At 41.0% G+C, this 20,240-nt stretch overlaps 1 protein-coding gene across 4 annotated transcripts in view; it reads left to right on the forward strand.

The window, feature by feature from the left end:
* The window catches only part of NEK11 (NIMA related kinase 11), a 369,518-nt gene that overhangs the window by 48,376 nt on the left and 300,902 nt on the right, over window positions 1-20,240 (forward strand). For all 4 annotated transcript variants that reach the window (XM_010600488.2, XM_023540043.1, XM_023540045.1 and 1 more), the window contains exon 2: window positions 12,459-12,624. In XM_010600488.2, coding sequence (XP_010598790.1) covers window positions 12,459-12,624 — 166 coding nt within the window. The remainder of the gene's footprint in view (window positions 1-12,458; window positions 12,625-20,240) is intronic.

The raw sequence follows: 20,240 nt of genomic DNA on the forward strand, positions 1-20,240 counted from the left end.
GATATATAGATACTGAAATTTTTAAGTAGTCTTTCTTAAGTAGTTTTCTTTTTAAAAAGTCACATGCTTTTAAACTTTCATAGCCTCTTCAAGTAATGCAAATACAGACACTCATTTACTGGGTGAGTATTGATTTATTTAGGGCAAATAGTAAAGAAAGATAAATTTCTTTCTTTTGCTACTTGGGATCTGCCTGGGAAAAAGACTATTCAACATACTATAAAGTGGTTTGGGGGGGCCCTGGTGGTGCAGTGGTTAAGAGCTCAGGCTGCTAACCAAAAGGTCAGCAGTTAGAATCCACCAGCCACTCTTTGGAAACCCTATGGAGCAGTTCTACTCTGTCCCATCAAGGGCAACAGGTATAAAGTAGTTTGCGTGTGCGTAACGTCCTGGGGAATGTCCGTGGGCTCTAATCCAGAGGTTTTGCCTTTTCTTCTCCCCTCCCCTCAGTACTTATAATATTTATCATAAAGTTATTGAGCTGTTTTTAGGCTTGTCTACCTTCCCAATGGGACCGAGCTCTCTCAGATGCAGGAGTTTTATCTTTTTTTTCATCTGTTGTATCCCCAGCACCTGGCATGGTATTTAACATACAGGAGGCAGGCAAAAGATGGTGAAGTAACGCAAGTTCTGGAATTCCTGTCTTCAAGCATTTGGTAGTGGCCCCGTGGGGCTTTGTGTTGGGGAGCCTGAAGTCTAAGCTGGGCAGAAAGAGAGTGCTGCTGTTTGCTGACGTCTGCCATGGGCCCTGGAGGGGCACTTGGGCTTGCATTTTGCCAGCTGGCACTACATGGTGATGCATCTGAGCCCCTGCTGTGTCCAAAGACTCAGCTTCTTGCTTGTGAACATGGGTGGAGAGGAATGAACAAGATGATCCTGAGAGTTCCAGCCCCCAAATGAGCTAGGGTCAGGGATTTAGTTGTTAAAAACAAGAAGCGGCTCAGATGATGGTGACCCATAAAATAATTGTGTACTTCGCTCTGACCATGGACATTAAAAATATGTTTGTTGAGTTGCTGAGGGAAGGACAAAACAACAGAAATAAAAGTCCATTTATGGTGGTTTCTCCACTAACCTGTCCTATGTTCTTGTTTTGTTTTCAGCTGTGCCTTCAAGCACCTTTAGTTTTTGGCTTTTCTTTTTTGTTTTTTTAATCAATATGCATCTTTTAAAAATAAACGTCTCTCTTTTCCACTTATGTTTTTTCATGTCTCTTTACTTTTTAAAGTATATGTAACACTAAAGGGAATGGAATTTATAGCAGTATGTTTTCTACTTGCATGATATTTCTGTCTATAAATGGAGAAAGGATAACTGTGCCCTCAAGTCCCTCAGAAGATAGTAAGTTTTAAGATGAAAAAAAAAAAATTTTTTTTTTTTTTTTCTAAGGCTAATGAGTCAACCCTTTGGAGGTTTATTTCCCGTTGCCCCCGATGTTCATAGTGATTTGTGCTAACACCTGAAAGAGCTTATATGTTGCATAATTGCACTGATCAGGGCTCCCAGGTACAGATAAGAGTGTCCACCCTGTGAGAGGCTTAAGCAAGATTTGTTCTGGAACCCAGATAACTCTACCCTCAGTGGGAGGGCTTTGGGAGCAGGCTGGAGGCAGCATTTCCAGGAACCTCAGCCAGAACCACCACACTGAAGCGGCCTGCTGCCACTGACCCCAGGGCCACGCTGTTTCTGATAATGCCTGCATCAGCCTGGACGCCAGCTCCCGGTCAGTTCACGCAGCTCCCACCCAAGTCAAAGTATCAAGTGGGTGCGTCTGTCTGGCAGAACCTAGGTCACACTCCTGTACCCCAGCTCAAGGGAGGCTGGGAGATACGAGGTTTGTTGGTTTTTGTCTATTGGGGAAGGCAGGATTCACAGCACCCAGGTCTATGACCATGCAGAGAAGCTGTTCAAGATGCTGGGCAGCCAAGGTGACAGGTGTCTGCTGCAGCGATGTCTCATGAGAACAGCAGTGAGAATATCGTGTAAAATGTTTGGGATCTACTGCAAAAATCCTGGAAGGCAACACAAAAATGTTAATCGTAATTATCTTTACGGTGGATTTTGGGTATGATTTCCTCATGCTTTCATGTTTTCAAATTTGCTATAATGAACTATTTTCTTATTAACTAGAAAAAATGAGAACTTACCGCTTAAGAAAAGGGGATTAATTAAAATAACTGCTGCCTTGCTAAACTGATGAAAACTCTAGCTTAAAACTCCCAAGCAGGTTTAATAGTCTCCCTTTGTTAACCACGTGAACACTGAATTAAACAACAAACAAAAAATTACTCTCTTGTCCAAACCAAAACCAAACCCACTGCCGTTAAGTCGATTCCGACTCATAGCGACCCTATAGGGCAGAGTAGAACTGCCTCATAGAGTTTCCAAGGAGCGCCTGGCGGATTTGAACTGCTGACCTCTTTGTTAAGAGCCGTAGCACTTAACCACTACGCCACCAGGGTTTCCTCTGTTGTCCAAGCTGAAGTTAAAATCTATTTCCTGTGACTTTGCCCTCAGTGGGTGCAGCGAACCACTGACCACATCACATCAGAGAGGCATATCATCTTTTATAAAAAAATTGTATTCAGTTTGTTGCTGTTGAAAACATACACAGCAAAACAGTTTCTACATGTATAACTCAGTGACATTGATTACATCCTTTGAGTTGTGCAACCACTCTCAGCCTCCTTTTCTGAGTTGTTCCTCCTCCGTTAACAAAAACTGTCAGCACCCTAAGTTTCCTATCTAATCTGTCAAGTTGCTGTTGTCACTTTGGTCCCATATAGATAGATCTTGAACACAATGCTCGAGGCCGAAAGAATCATAGAATCTTAAGTCAGAAAGGCCTCTGACATCATTTACCTCAACCTCGTAGCCTTCTTCTCAACTGGAAGTTTAAAAAACCCAAACACACATGTTATACACATTCATACACACTTGTTTAATAGCCATCTCCCCCAGAAGACACAAGGGCAGGGACCATGAATCCCCAGTGCCCGCTGCACTATAGACACACAGTGGGCACTTACTACATGTGTGTGCAATGAACGGATGTTGATGGTTACATCACAAGGGAAGGGACTGTAGCTATCTCTAGACTAACTGAGAAGCCATTCCATCCCACCAGCTGCCTGCCCTCACGGAGATGGTGTGGCTACTCTCCTTGTCTCACCGGGATGCTGGAGATTCCAGGGCGCTCTCAGGCCCATTGGTTTACATGACCCTTGAAGACCTTTTTTCATCTCCTACACCTGCTGGACATAAGAAAATGTGGGGGTCCTGCTGTTTTGTATGCCCTAATTTGGGAAGAGAGCACATCTTAGCGCTCTCTTTCCCCACATGCCCTCTTTAGACCTGGCCAAGGGGGCATGAACTGCTTTCAGGGGCTCAGCAGAACCTAATTTTCTTGCTTGCCTCTAGCCCGCTCCCCTACCCCTGATCTAGAAGATCTTTTTCTCACCTGGGGGCAGGAGGAATGCTCACTTACTGATAAGTCTTCCTCCACTTATTTTATCTTTAGCCTCAGTCTCTCCTTTGGAAACTTAAAAACCAGGAATTTGACATGTATTGTCTGTAGTTTGTGATGTCATCTTATTCCTGAGGCAGCTGAAGGTGCTGGCTAAAAGGGAAAATACGAAAGGTATAATACACAGAAGCTTGGTGGAAAATAGCCTGCGGTTAATGTCTCAAAAATATCATCTGCCCCATTTGTATGAAAGGTGGACCAATTTTAAGGAATGAAATTAGCCATCGTCATCCCAAACTTCCAAAGTCATGCTTCAACGACTTTGTCAGTTCACTACTGATTCTAGAAAGAAGCACGCGCTCAGGAAGGAGAGCAGAGAGTTTGAAAAATTAGTGCATCTGCAGGGATGCCTGGCTTGGCTGCTGTCATAAAGTTTCTCCCCAACAGTTGAGGTTCTGATAAAGTAAATATCTGGCATGTTATTTAGGAGCGGGTGACAGGCTGCGAGTCACTGAGCAGGTGACAAGTCGTCCTTGATGTGGTGAGTTTCCATGGCTGTCTTTGGCTGATAGGGATCTCCTACTAAGTGACATGCAATGAGGGTTTCCTCTGTCAGTTCTGTGACAGTTTCAGGCAAGGAAGATAGAATGTCTTCTTGTCAGTGAGAGATGATTATAATAGATATCACCTGTCTTAATGGCCCTACCTTCGTTGGCAAAGCTGTGGGCGAATGAGATGTCATGCTTTATCATCAGGCTGCCAGATGGGGCTCAGGTAACTATATGTAAAATCTCAGGCTCTGTTGCACAATAGTCGTTTGCAAGGGAAAGTAAGTATCTCAAAGCTTTTTATAGCATTTGTTCTACCACATCAAGAGAATATTGCAAGTTTGTAGAAGGCTTTATATTGTCATGTTTAACCACCGTGACTTATAATTGCATGCTAGCTGGGGCACAGTACATTACCAAAAAAGCACTACGAAGATGTTATTAAGCTTTGCCGGCTGCTTCATAATCTTCAAAATTATCGAAAAACATAGCTGCGTGTGTCATTTTGAGCCCTTTTTTTGTATACTAACAGTCAGAGATGCTACTCCTAATGACTTTAGGTCACTTTTAAGTCAAATTCTTGATAGGACAGTCTTCCCCTGTAGTTGTTGTTAGGTGCCGTTGAGTTGGTTCTGCAACACGGTGACCCCATGTAACACAGAATGAAACACTGCCCAGTCCTGCTCCGTCCTCACAATCATTGTTATGCTTGAGCCCATTGTTGCAGCCACTGTGTCAATTCATCTCGTGTAGTCTTTCTAGAGGATATATTATGAAGCAAACATTTCTCTACAGTCTGCTTCATTATCAAGTAGGGGCTGATTAGGCTGTTCAGGAGTTAAAAAACAAAATCAAAACAATGTGAAAGCACCTGTTAGAGGGAGGGAAGTGAATGCTCCAGTTTTCTAAATTACCATCGTGTTCAAAGACTCCTGTAAATGGCAGAGCACACCTGGTGCCCATGAAGCGCCAGGTTCCTGGCTGTTCTTTATAATCCCATTGATCTGCTCTTTGTAGAAGTAGCCTGCTCTTGCTTGTCTTTTGGGGGTGGGATGAATTCACAATGGGACGACCGAGAGGAAAATTTAAAATAAAATGTTATCGGACCCAAGTTTTTTCCTTGTAAGATTTTTGAGAACAGTTAACATAGCTTTTATTGATTAGAGAGGGAGGAAGGAAAAAAAAAAAAAAAGCCAGATGCTACTTACCCAACATCTGAGGAGGCTAACTATGCTTTCTAAGTTTTTCTACTTGGAATAAGGGAAAAACTGAATCTCAGTTTTTAGTGCAGTGTCTAACTTAGAATTTACATGAATTTTTCCCCATCGACTCACACTGAGAAATGGAATGGGGGAAAACTGTACAATAGTGTGTTGACAGCAATTTCAGAGCTTCTAGGCCCTGAACTTGAAAGAGGAAACAAGCACTATCTCGGTATTGCCTGTGGAAATTACTTTTCTACCACAGTAAAACCCCCACACATCTGTCAGCTTGTCATAGTGTGGATGCTTACATGTTGCTGTGATGCTGGAAGCTGTGCCACCGATATTCAAATACCAGCAAGGTCAGCCATGGTAGACAGGTTTCAGCTGAGCTTCCAGACTAAGACTAGGAAGAAGGACCTGGTAGTCTACTTCTGAAAAGTTTTAGCCAGTGAAAATCTTATGAATAGCGGTGGGACATTGTCAGATATAGTGCCAGAAGATGAGCCCCCAGGTTGGAAGGCACTCAAAATATGATGGGGGAAGGACAACCTCCTCAAAGTAGAGTTGACCTTAATGAAGTGGATGGAGTCAAGCTTTTGGGACCTTCATGTGCTGATGTGGCACGACTCGAAATGAGAAGAAACAGCTGCAAACATCCATTAATAATCAGAACGTGGAATGTACGAAGTATGAATCTAGGAAAGCTGGAAATCATCAAAAATGAAATGGAATGCATAAATATTGATATCCTAGGCATTAGCTGAAATGAACTGGTATTGGCCATTTTGAATCAGACAATCATATGGTCTACTACACCGGGAATGACGACTTGAAGACAAATGGCATCGCATTCATCGTCAAAAAGAACATTTCAAGATCTATCCTGAAGTACAACACCGTCAGTGACGGGATAATATCTGTATGCCTACAAGGAAGACCAGTTAACACAACTATTATTCAAATTTGCACACCAACCACTAAGGCCAAAGGTGAAGAAATTGAAGTTTTTACCAACTTCTGCAGTCCGAAATTGATCAAACATGCAATCAGGATGCGTTGATAATGACTGGTGATTGGAATGCAAAAGTTGAAAACAAAGACGAAGGGTCGGTAGTTGAAAAATATGGCTTTAGTGATAGAATCCATACTGAAGATCGCATGATAGAATTTTGTAAGACCAGCGATTTCTTCATTGCAAACAACCAGCTGGAAGAGATCCTTATTTATGGCTATGCCCAAGAAAGGTGGTCCAACGAAATGTGAAAGTTATTGAACAATATCATTAATATCACATGCAAGTAAAATTTTGCTGAAGATCATTCAAAAGTGGCTACAGCAATATATAGACAGGGGGCTCCCAGAAATTTAAGCTGGATTCAGAAGAGGATGTGGAACTAGGGATATCATTGCTGATGTCAGATGGATCCTGGCTAAAGGCAAAGAATACCAGAAAGATGTTTACCTGCATTTTTTTTTTTTTTTTTTTACTATGCAGAGACATTCAACTGTGTGAATCATAAATTGTGGATAAAGTTGAGAAGAATGGGAATCCCAGAACACTTAATTATGCTTATGAGGAACCTGTACTTAGATCAAGAGGCAGCCGTTCAAACAGAACAAGGGGATACTGCATGGTTTAAAGTTAGTAAAGGTGTTTGTCAGGGTTGTAGCCTTTTACCATACCTATTCAGTCTGTATGCTGAGCAAATAATCCAAGAAGCTGGCCTATATGAAGACGAATGGGGCATCAGGATTGCAGGAAGACTCATTAACAACCTGCGTTACGCAGATGACACAACCTTGCTTGCTGAAAATGAAGAGGACTTGAAGCACTAGCTGATGAAGATCAAAGACCACAGCCTTCAGTATGAATTATACCCCAACATAAAGAAAACAAAAGTCCTCACAACTGGACTGGTAAACAGAGAAAAGATTGAAGTTGTCAAGGATTTCGTTTTACTTGGCTCCACGATCAATACCCATGGAAGCAGCAGTCAAGAAATCAAATGTCTCTCTAAGTCAATTGGCATAATAAAATCTATTAAGAAAACATTCTGCATCCCACTTTGGAGAGTGGTGTCTGGGGTCTTAAATGCTAGCAAGCAGCCATCTAAGATGCATCAATTGGTCTCAACCCACCTGGAGCAAAGGAGAAAGAAGAACACCAAAGACACAAGGTAATTATGAGCCCAAGAGGCAGAAAGGGTCACATAAAGGAGAGACTACGTTAGCCTGAAACCAGAAGAACTGGATGGTGCTGGCTACAACCGATGACTGTTCTCACAGGGAATACAACAGAGAACCCCTGAAGGAGCAGGAGAGCAGTGGGATGCAGACCCCAAATTCTCATAAAAAGACCAGACTTAATGGTCTGACTGAGACTAGAAGGACCCTGGAGGTCATGGTCCCCAGACCTTCTGTTAGCCTAAGACAGGAACCATACCCAAAGCCAACTGTTCAGACAGGGATTGGACTGGACTATGGGATAGACAGTGATACTTGTAAAAAGTGAGCTTTTTGGATCAAGTAGACACATGAGACTATGTTGGCATCTCCTGTCTGAAGGGGAGATGAGAGGGTAGAGGGGGTCATAAGCTGGCCGAGTGGACATGAAAAGAGAGTGTGGAGGGAAGGAGTGTGCTGTCTCATTTGAGGGAGAGCAATTAGGAATATATAGCAAGGTGTTTATAAATTTTTGTTTGAGAGTCCAACTTGATTTGTAAATTTTCACTTAAAGCACAATAAAAAAAAATCAAATGTCTCATTGCATTGGGCAAATCTGCTGTAAAAGACCTGTTTAAAGTGTTGAAAAGCAAAGATGTCACCTTGAAGACTAAGGGGCACCTGACCCGCCATGGTGTTTTAAATCACTCACCTCATATGCATGGGAAAGCTGGACAGTGAATAAGGAAGACTGGAGAAGAATTGATGCCTTCGAATTGTGGTGTTGGCAAAGAATATTGACTATACCATGGACTGCCAGAAGAACAACAAATGTGTCTTGGAAGAAGTACAACCAGAATGCTGCTTAGAAGCAAGGATGGTGAGACTATGTCTCACATACTTTGACATGTTATCAGGAGGGATTAGTCCCTGGAGAAGGACATCATGCTTGGTAAAGTAGAGGGTCTGTGAAAAAAAGGAAGACCCTCAATGAGATGGACTGACACAGTGGATGCAATAATTGAGCTCAAGCGTAATGATTGTGAGGATGGCGCACGACTGGGCAGTGTTTCCTTCTGTTGTACATGGGGTCCTTATGAGTTGGAACCAACTCGATGGTACCTCACAACAACCACCACCACAGTAAAACAGCTGGAGGGAAAGGGTTGTTTGAATCAATGAAAAGTTTATAGTATCACATTTTTAAAAATAGTAGGAGCCCTGCTCTCCAGTGTGATTGGAACTGGTAGTTGGTTACATAGAGGAAATGGCATGACGTAACTAAACATTTACATCAATTTGTCGTTATTGTTAGGTTCCATCAAGTCGGTTCCGACTCAGAGTAACCCTGTGTACAACAGAATGAAACTCTGCCCAGTCCTGCGTCATCCTCACAATCATCGTTATGCTTGAGCCCTTTGTTGCAGCCTCTGTCAGTCCACCTTGTTGAGAGTCTGTGTCTTTTTCACTGACCCTCTCCTTTGCCAAGCATGATATCCTTCTCCAGAGACTGATCCCTTCTGATAACACGTCCAAAGTATGTGAGAGAAAGTCTCACCATCCTTGCTTGTAAGGAACATTCTGGTTGTACTTCTTCCAAGACAGATTTGTTCATTCTTTTGACAGTCCATGGTGTATTCAATATTCTTCACCAACACCATAATTCAAAGGTGTCAATTCTTCTTCAGTCTTCCTTATTCGTTGTCCAGCTTTCACATGCATATGGGGTGATTGGAACTGGACAATCATGTGGTCTACTATGCCAGGAATGACAGGTTGAAGAGGAATGGCATTGCATTTATCATCAAAAATAGCATTTCATGATCTATCCTGAAGTACAACCCTGTCAGTGATAGGATAATATCTATCCACGTACAAGGAAGACCAGTTACATCAACTTACAACATGTAATTACACAGCCAACATCTAATGTCTTTTGGTGGGCAGTTCCCTTCTTCTTCCTTTTTATTTTTGCATGAGCTATACCCTTAATATATTGACTAAGATTTCCAGGTTTACCTGGAATGAAAATTTAGCCATCTGAACCCAGAATACTGGATTTTTACATCTTTAATCAGCCTTTTGGAGTTGTCTTGCCAATTACTTATTTGAGAGCTACTTTTTTTTTTTTTTTTGCAACTTGCCATTCATTTTCAAGTTTTTTTTTTTTTTTTGGTAAGCATCCAACTTAGTTTTCCTAGCAAAGATAACCCTCTCACACTTGTTCTTCATCAGTTTACATCATACTTAAATCACATATTTAACATAGTGAGTACAACCGGCATAAGCAGGTTTGGGGATAAACACAACGTCTCAGGTAAGCAAGCAAACATCTGAACTAGAAGGGCAGAATTCATGGGTGTGCCAGAGAGGGCCTACCAGCCACAGGCATTCCATGTGGCAAGGGTATCCATAAGATCTTCTACAAAGTAACTGGAGAACATTGGTTAAGCTATGAATTGGTTAAGGGGACTTTAATTAAGACAGTTTCTGCCGTAAATACATTTTCATTAATATGCATAGGTACTATCTCCTAAAGAGGATTTTCCTGAAGTGTTTTCTAGCACACGTCCTACAGAACTTATCTTAATGAGCAGCCGAAGCTCACTTATAATCAGCAGAGCCTTTCTGCACATATAATTGATGTACTAAAGTGCTTTTCCCCAGCAATCTAGTTTAGACCATGGTACTATAATTGGTTTGTTCTTCAGACTTTCTTTTTTTTTTTCCTTAGATGGGAAAGGATATGTTTTGGTCCACTCTTCATTCAGTTATCCCGATTTTTAAATTAATGATTTAGAGACTTAATGAGATACTGTTCCCTTTATACATGCCAGTGATCCTAAATACCTCTATCAGCTTTTTCAGTTAAATTTGTTCTTCCCTTAAATACTGTGAGCAATAAAATATGATATGGAAAGGATAATTTGAGAAGGAAATTAAATAGACATTGGTCCTATTAAGTTGATTTCAAAAATTTTAGAGCTGAGAGACAGAACAAGAAGTCCAAGCTGTGCTGAGGGCATTGGCGAAAAACAAGGCTCCAGGAATTGACAGATTACCAATTGAGATGTTTCAACAAATGGATGCAGTACTTGAGGTGCACACTTGTCAATGCTAAGAAATTTGGAAGACAGCTACCTGGCCAACCAACTGGAAATGATCCATATTTGTGCCCATTCCAAAGAGAGGTGAGCCAACAGAATGTGGAAATTATTGAACACGTGCAAGTAAAATATTGCTAAAGATAATTAAAAAATGGCTGCAGCAGTATATCAAGAGGGAACTGCCAGAAATTCAAGCTAGATTCAGAAGAGGACGTGAAACCAGGGATATCATTGCTGATATTAGATAGATCTTGGCTAAAAGCAGAGAATACCAGAAAGATGTTTACCTGAATTTTATTGACTATGCAAAGGCATTCGACCATGTGGATCATAACAAATTATGGATAACATTGAGAAGAATGGGAATTCCAGAACACTTAATTGTGCTCATGTGGGGCCTGCACTTAGACGTAGAGGCAGTTGTTTGAACAGAACAAGGGGAAACTGTGTAGTCTAAGTAAAGGTGTGCGTCAGGGTTGTATCGTGTCACCATACTTATTCAGTCCGTATGCTAAGCAAATAATCTGAGGCGCTGAACTATCTGAAGAAGAATCTAGCATCAGAATTGGGGGAAGACTCATTAACAACCTGTGATATGCAGATGACACAACCTTGCTTGCTGACAGTGAAGAGGACTTGAAGCACTTACTGATGAAGATCAAAGACTACATACAGCCTTCAGTATGGATTACACCTCAACATAAAGAAAACAGAAATCCTCACAACTGGACCGATGAGCAACATAATGATAAACAGAAAAAAGATGGAAGTTGTTGAGGATTTCGTTTTACTTGCATCCAGTCAGTGTCCATGGAAGCAGGTCAAGAAATCAAACGATGTGTTGCATTGGGCAGATTTGCTGCAAAGGACCTCTTTAAAGTGTTGAAAAGCAGAGATGTCACTTTGAGGACTAAGGTGCACCTGACCCAAGCCATGATATTTTCAGTTGTCTCATATGCATTCAAATGGTGGACAGTGAATAAGGAAGACCAAAGAAGAATTGATGCCTTTGCACTATGGTGTTGGCAAAGAATATTGAATATACAGTGGACTGCCAGAAGAACAAACAAGTATGTCTTGGAAGAAATATAGCCAGCATGCTTCTTGGAAGCGAGTGAGACTTTGTCTCACGCACTTTGGACATGTTATCAGGAGGGATCAGTCCATGGAGAAGGACATCATGCTTGGTAAAGTTAAGAGTCATTGAAAAAGAGGTAGGCCCTCAATGAGATGGATTGACACAGTGCCTGCAACAATGGGCTCAAGCATGGCAATGATTGTGAGGATGGTGCAGGACTGGGCAGTGTTTCATTCTGTTGTGCAGAGGGTTGCTATGAGTTGGAACTGACTCGATGGCACTGAACAACAACAGCATGTATACACACACGCATACACACACACATATTTGTATATACACACAGGCAGAGAGAGTGAGTCAGGGAGGGGAAATACAGAGGTATACAAAGAGTAAGAGAGATGGACAGAGTGACAGAGACAGCTAGAGACGGGGGGAAGGGGAGACACACACACGCATACACACACACACACACGCAGAGAAAGAGATGCCAAGGTAGAAATAGAAGAGAAACAGAAGAAAACGGAAGGAGACAGAATGCATAGAAAGAAAGAGGCAGAAACAGCATGGAGACAGACATAGAAACCTCTAGAAAGAGCAAGTGCTACCCCAGCAATGTTGCTTGAGATTAGCTTCAACTGCCCTTTTGACCAAAGCTGCAGAGCACACAGTGTGGAGGCCAGAGGCCTTGGGAAGCTGTATCACTGACCAGGGCAGGAGAGCAGGCCCAGGGACCAAAAGGAGGTGTAGTGCCACATTAGGCAATTCCAGACCTGTGAGAAGGTGACGGCCTACACATTAACTAGGTGGCCCTGCATCACTTGTTCAGATCTGTGAAATGTGCTTTCTGGCTCTAAATGTATTTTTTTTAATTATTATTATTTTTGGCTGCAGAAAGGTACTGAAGGAAATCTCTGTTGGAGACCTCAATCCAAACGAGACTGTGCAGGCCAATTTGGAGGCTCAGCTCCTCTCCAGGCTGCATCACCCAGCCATTGTGAAGTTCCATGCGAGCTTTGTGGAGCAAGATAATTTCTGCATTATCACGGAATACTGTGAGGTGAGACTATCCTGTCCTGTAACTCAATAAAAATCTGTTCTGCCATAAAAAGGGTTCCCTAAGGAAACATTCAATAAATTCAATAATCTAGGCACAAGCTGAATCCCGAAAACCTGGAATCTCATATCTTGTAGCTAAGAATAATCATTTTTTTATGCAATGGACAAGCTTATTCCCGCCACACACACACACACACACACACACACACACACACACTTTGGCAAACTCAGTCAATCTTAAAAAATTGCTGAAGAAAGCTTCAATTTCCCACCCCGCCTTCGGTCCCCAACCCTTCTCCAACGGCTCAGTGCTTATTTGGACATTTAAATGCTGTAGCAGAGGCATGGAGGAGCATGGAGGAGCAGGGGGACATCTCCTGAGTTATGGGTTCTAGCTCTACGGTGCACTGTCCCCAGTATGCATGGAATGCCTGCATATTTATTGATGTGCGATTTATGGCTTCAAATACTTGGAGTTTTCCCCAACACTCCACGTTCTCTTTGAGTAATGGTAATGCATTTTACTGAGTCTCAAGTAAGCATGACGCTGCTTGGAAAGGTAAGAGAGGGGAGAACTGACAACGCATAGCTAATGGGTATCTGTGTGTTTACTCCTGAGAAACTAAGTAGAAGTGAGTTACATGGGTTGTGTCAGGCAGAGAATACCTAAAATTAACCTTGCTCAAAAAGTATCTCCCAGAGCGGTCTGGGAACCAGGATTAGCCAAAATATCTTGGGCGAATTTGGTATTATTCACACTTTAGAATGAATTAAGTCAGCTCATCACCTGTGTGTTACTGGGGCCCAGAAGAAATGATGCTGGGGATAAAGAAGACACTTTTTAGAGTGAAGGGCAGGCCTGCTGGGGTCAGAAACTGTGGACAACCACATACAACCCAAGGTGTGTGTATTTGAGAGGCAGAAAAGAAGAGACAGAAGGGGAAGCAGTTCAGAAGCAGTGGGAAAAGCAACAAGACTCACCTTGCCCTCTTTACAAATGAGCCGATATGTTACCCAAAAGGAAATCAAAAGCCAGATTAGAATATCTAAACAAGTTTGAAATGTTCCAAGTCTCGGCCACTTCCCTTCACCTCAGCCTCCTGAGTCTTGCCCATCCTCTGCTTGGCGGAAAGTGGGGGAACAAACCAAACCAAACCCAGGTTATTCAAATGTCTACTTCTCTCTGCCTCCAATGGATTGTTAACAAAGTCAATGAGATGACAAGATGTGCCAAGTGCTGATATTGAATATCTACTCAGCCAATAATCCATGCAAGATGACAGCTGTTTGCACAAGTAGCTACACTGTGATGCATCTGTTATAATTTAATCGTTTTTCTTGCTTTAGCTCTGTCAGTTATTTTATTTCTTAAACAATTGACTCTTATTGCTTTTATGACTATACTGATACAGCTTTTTTTTTTTTTTTAACATTTTATTGTGCTTTAGGTGAAAGTTTATACAAGAAGTTAGTTTCCCATTCTATAATTCATGCACAAAGTGTTCCGTGGAAATTGGCTGCAGGCCCCACACCACGTCAGCGCTCTCCCCGTTTTCACCCTAGGTGCCCCGTTTCCATTCACTGGGTTCTCCTGTCCCTCTCTGCCTTCTTGTCTTTGCTTTTGGGCAAATGTTGCCCTTTTGGTCTTGTATAGTTTATAGTTTCAAGGAGTACATTCCTCATGGATGTTATTGTTAATTTTCTAGGCCAGTCTATCATTTGGCTAAAAGGTCGCTTCCAGCAGCGGCCACAGTTCCATGTTAGAAGGGTGTCTCAGGGCTACAGTCTTGGTGAGTCCTCCAGTCTCTATCAGACAACTAAGTCTGGTCTTTTTATAAATTGGATTTTTGTTCCCCATTTTTCTCCCTTTCTAACCAGGATCTTCTGTTGTGTTCCTGCTCAGAGCGGTTGGTAGTGGTAGCCGAGCACCATCTAGTTCTGGTCTAAGGCCAGAGGAGGCTGTGTGGCTCATTTGGGCCGTTAGTCCTTTGGACTAATTGCTTCCTTGAGTCTTTGGTTTTCTTCGCAATCCTTTGCTCCAGACGAGAAGAGACCATCTTAGATGGCCACTCACAAGCTTTAAGACCCCAGGCACTACTCACCAAACTAGGGTGTAGAATATTATCTTTATGAACTATGTTATGCCAATTGACCCAGATGTCCCCTGAGACTATGGTCCTTAGCCTTCAGGCCTGAAAACTCAGTCCCATGAGGTGTTTGATTATGTCTAAGAAGTTTCCATTTTACTTGGATCCACAATCAACAGCCATGGAAGCAGCAGTCAAGAAATCAAAAGACGCATTGCATTAGGTAAATCTGCTGCAAAGGACCTCTTTAAAGTTTTGAAAAGCGGAGATGTCACCTTGAAGACTAAGGTGCGTCTGACCCAAGCCATGGTATTTTCAATCGCATCATATGCATGTGAAAGCTGGACAATGAATAAGGAAGACCGAAGAAGAATTGACGCCTTTGAATTGTGGCGTTGGCGAAGAATATTGAATATACCATGGACTGCCAAAAGAACGAACAAATCTGTCTCAGAAGAAGTACAACCAGAATGCTCCTTAGAGGCAAAGATGGCGAGACTGCATCTTAAATACTTTGGACATATTGTCAGGAGGGATCAGTCCCTGGAGAAGGACATCATGCTTGGCAGAGTACAGGGTCAGCGGAAAAGAGGAAGACCCTCAATGAAGTGGATTGACACAGTGGCTGCAACAATGAGCTCAAGCATAGCAACGATTATAAGGATGGTTCAGGACCAGGCAGTGTTTCATTCTGTTGTGCATAGGGTCGCTATGAGTTGGAACTGACTCAACGGCACCTAACAGCAACAACAAGAAGTTTCCATAACAGTGTCCCCTGAGTGCCATGTTACATATATGACTATACATGTAACACACACAAATATTTATGTGGAAATATCTGCAGCGATACCTACATGTGCACACAAGTGTATTCCCGTAAGACCTCCTGTACCTATTTAGTGTACATATGTACCTATGTATCCACTCACAAATTATTGTTTGTTATTACTGTTGTTGCAGGATTATGTATATTATGGTATTTACCGTAGTTGCCCTGGAAACCCTGGTGGAGTAGTGGCTATGGCTGTGCTATGGCAGCTAACCAAAAGGTTGACAGTTGAAATCCACGAGGCACTCCTTGGAAACTCTGTGGGTCAGTTCTGCTCTGTTCTAGAGGGTCGCTATGAGTCGGAATCGACTCGACGGCAACATGGCAACATGTAATTGCCTCTTTCTCTTGATCATGTTGTGCTGACGTCCTCCATATTGTGTATTGCTATTTCCTTCACCAGAATTTTTACTATCTAGTTATTCTCCCTCCCTCCCCCCTCCCACAACCATCAAAGAATGTTTATTTCTGTGTGTAAACCTGTTCTTGACTTTTTATAATAGTGGTCTCTTACAATATTTGCCCTTTTGTGATTGACTTATTTCACTCAGCATAATGTTCTCCAGATTCATCCATGTTGTGAGGTGTTTCACAGATTCATCACTATTCTTTTTCATTGTGTAGTGTTCCATTGTGTGTATGTACCATAATTTGTTTATCCAGTCATCCGTTGATGACTTATGTTGTTTCCATTTTTTTGCTATTGTGAATAATGCTGCAATGAACATGGGTGTGTATATGTCTATTTGTGTCACCGTTCTTAATTTCTCTAGGATATATACCTAGGAGTGGGATTGCTGGATCATATGTTATTTCTATTTCTAGCTTTTTAAGGAAACACCATACTGTTTTCCATAGTGGTTGTACCATTTTACAATTCTACCAGCGTTGTATAAGAGTTCTAATTTCCCCACAACCTCAACAGCATTTGTTGTTTTTTGATCAGTGTCATCATCATTGCTGGGGTGAGTTGGTATCTTGCCGTAGTTTTCATTTGCATCTCTCTAATGGCTAATGATTTTGAGCATCTCTTCATGTGTGTGTTAGCTGCCTGAATGTCTTCCTTGGTGAAGTGTCTGCTATGTCCTTTGCCTATTTTTAAATGGGTTGTTCATCTTTTTGTTGTTGAGGTATTGAAGTTTTCTATAAATTTTAGAGATTAGATACTTGTCAGATATGTCATTTCTAAAAATTTTCTCCCAGTCTGTAGGTTTTCTTTTCCTTCTTTTGGTGGAGTTTTTAATGAACGTAAGTATTTAATTTTTAGGTGGTCCCAGTTATCTAGTTTATCTTTTGCTGTCTATGCATTATTAGTTATACATGTAGGTCTTTGATCTATTTTGAGTTATTTTTTGTGTATGGTGTGAGGTGTGGATCCTGTTTCATTTTTCCACAAATGAATGTCCGGTTTCACCAGCATCCTTTGTTAAAGAGACTATCTCTTCTCCACTTAGTGGACTTCGGGCCTTTGTCAAGGATCAGCTGACCATAGCTGGATGGATTTACACCTGAGTTCTCAGTTCTGTTCCATTGGTCTATATGTCTGTTGTTGTGCCAGTACCAGGCTGTTTGGACTACCATGGCTGCGTAGTAGGTTCTGAGATCCGGAAGTGTGAGGTCTCCCACTTTGTTCTTCAATAATGCTTTGGTTATCCAGGGGCCTCTTTGCTGTCCATATAAAGTTGGAGATTAGTTTTTCCATCTTGTTAAAGAGTATTGTTGGAATTTGGACCAGGATTGAATTATATCTATAGGTCATTTTGGGTAGTATTGACATTTTTACAATGTTAAGTTTTCCTGTCCACGAGCCTCGTATGTTTTTCTATTTATGAAGGTCTCTCTTGGTTTCTTGCAGCAGTGTTTTGTAGTTTCCTTTGTATAAGTCTTTTATGTCCCTACCCAGAAACCCAGTGCCATCAAGTTTATGTCCCTAGTTAGATTTATTCCTAAGTATTTTATCTTTGGAGGGCTATTGTAAATGGTATTGTTTTCCTGATTTCCTTTTTGGAGTTCTCTTTGATAGCATAGAGGAATCCAACTGAGTTTTGTGTGTTGACCTTGTACCCTGCCACTTTGCTAAACACTTCTGTTAGTTCTAGTAACTTTCTTGTGGAATCTCTGGGATTTTCTGTGTATGGGATCATGTCTTCTGTAAATGAGGATGGTTTCACTTCCTTATGAATTTGGATACCTTTTATGTCCCTTTCTTGCCTTATTGCTCTAGCTAGTACTTCCTGTACAATATTTAATAAGAGTGGTGATAAAGGGCACCCTTTTCTGATTCCCATTCTCAAGGGGGAATGCTTTCAGTCTCTCTCCATTGAGAGTAATGCTAGATGTTGGTTTTGTATATATGCCCTTAATAATGTTGAGGAATTTCCCTTCTATTCCTGTTTTGCTGAGTGTTTTTACCAGGAAAGGGTGTTGGATTTTATCAAATGCCTTTTCTGCATCAATTGAGATGATCGTGTGATTCTTTTCCTTTGTTTTATTTATGTGGTTAATTACATTATTTGATTTTCTGATGTCAGACCACCCTTGCATCCCTGGTATGAATCCCACTTGATTGTGATGTATTATTTTTTTGATATACTGTTGAGTTCTTTTGGCTAGAATTTTTATGTCTATGTTTATGAGGGATATTGGTCTGTAGTTTTCTCGTTTAGTGGTGTGTTTGCCTGACTTTGGTATTAAGGTTATACTGGTTTCATAGAATAAATTAGGGAGTGTTCTTCCCTTTTCTATGTTCTAGGATTTTTTTTTTTTAATTTCTTCTATTAACCAGTGATTTTTAAGCAAGGTGTTACTCAGTTTGCGTGTATTTGATTTTTTTCCCATTGTTCTTCCTGTTATTGTTTTCTAGTTGTATGGCATTGTGATTAGAGAAGTTGTTATGTAATATTTCAGTGTTTTCTAATTTATTGAGCCTTGCTTTGTTGCCTAAAGTATGGTCTATTCTGGAGAATTATCCATGTGCACTGGAGAAGAGTGTGTGCTGTGCTGCTGTTGGGTGGAATAAGGTCAAGTTAGTTGGTTGTGTATCTTTGTTGAGTTTCTTTCTAGTTGTTCTTTCCTTCATTGAAAGTGGTGTGTTAAAGTCTCCTACTATTACTGTGGAACTGTTTATCTTTTCAATACTGTTAGAGTTTCTTTTGTGTATTTTGGAGCTCTGTCTTGTGTGTAAACATTTATTATGGTTATGTCCTCTTGGTGGTTTTTCCCTTTAATCATTATGTAATGCCCTTCCTTGTCTCTTATGATGGATTTTGCCTTAAAATCTTATTTATCAGAGATTAATATTGCCATTCCTCTTTTTTTGGTTACTGTTTGCTTGATATATTTTTTTCCATCCTTTGATTTTTAGCCTATTTATATCTTTGTGTCTAAGGTGTGTCTCTTGTAGGCAATATATTGATGAATCATGTTTATTATTATTATTTTTGACCATTCTGCCAATCTCTGTCTCTGGACTGGTGTGTCTAAACCATTTACATTTAGTGTGATCATCAATAGGTATGAATTTACTGCTTTCATTTTGTTATGCTTTTTTTTTTTTTATGGTGCTGACAGTTTCTTTGTTCTGCTTAATTTTCTGTGTTGAGTTCTTTTCCTTTAGGAGTTTCTTTCCATTTCCTTCATTGTTGTTGATTTTGTGTTTACTGAGTCTTTGTGATTTTCTTCTTTTTTATTTTGGTGAGTAGGTTTATTAATTTTCTTTGTGGTTACCCTGAAATTTACCTTTATCTTCCTAAGTTTAAAACAGTCTGTTATTTCATGATACCTCACTGACTTCCTCTCCATATAGAAGTTCTATAACTGCACCATTTATTCTCCCTATTTGGTTTGAAGTTGTCATTTACAAATTGATGTCTCTGTTTCCCTTTTTTCAATTTTGTAGCTTTAGTTTACTTTTGAGAATTCTTTGTCTTGGTTGGTATTTGGGTAATGCTGTCGTATGTCTTAATCAGGTTGTTGCCTGATGTTGTTCATTCTCTAGAGGACTCCCTTTAATATTTCTTGTAAGGTTGGTCTGATTTTTACAAATTCCCTTAATTTCTGTTTATCTGGGAATGTCCTAGTTTTGCCATTGTATTTGAGAGACAGTTTTGCTAGATGTGTGATTCTTGGTTGGCAGTTCTTTTCTTTCAGGGTTTTATATATGTTATCCAATTGCCTCCTTGCCTGCATGGTTTCTGCTGAGAAATCAGAGCTTAGTCTTATTGGTTTCCCTTTGTAGGTGAGACTTATTTTTCCCAAGCTGCTTTCAGGATTCTTTCTTTGTTTTTGGAAGGTTTGATTATGATATGTCTTGGTGACTTTCTTTTGGTTTCTATTCTGTATGGTGTTTGTTGAGTTCTGCTCCACATTTTTCTCTCCCTCCATCTTGGTCTGTCTTGTGTTCCCTGTCAGGGTGGTCCTTAGTGGTAGGTGGGCACCATCTATTTCTTCTGGTCTCAGGCTGATGGAGTCTCGGGTTTATGTGACTCTTTTGTCTCTTGGACTAATATTTCCTTGTGTCTTTGGTGTTCTTCATTCTCCTTTGCTCCAGGTGGGTTGGGACCAATTGATGCATCTTACATGGCTGCTTGCAAGCTTTTAAGACCCCAGACGCCACTCACCAAAGTGGGATACAGGACGTTTTCTTAATAAACTTTGTTATGCCAGTTGACCTAGATGTTCCCCAAAACTATGGTCTCCAGG

The sequence above is a fragment of the Loxodonta africana genome, chromosome 27, assembly GCF_030014295.1.
Source record: "Loxodonta africana isolate mLoxAfr1 chromosome 27, mLoxAfr1.hap2, whole genome shotgun sequence".
Taxonomy (NCBI): Eukaryota; Metazoa; Chordata; class Mammalia; order Proboscidea; family Elephantidae; genus Loxodonta; species Loxodonta africana.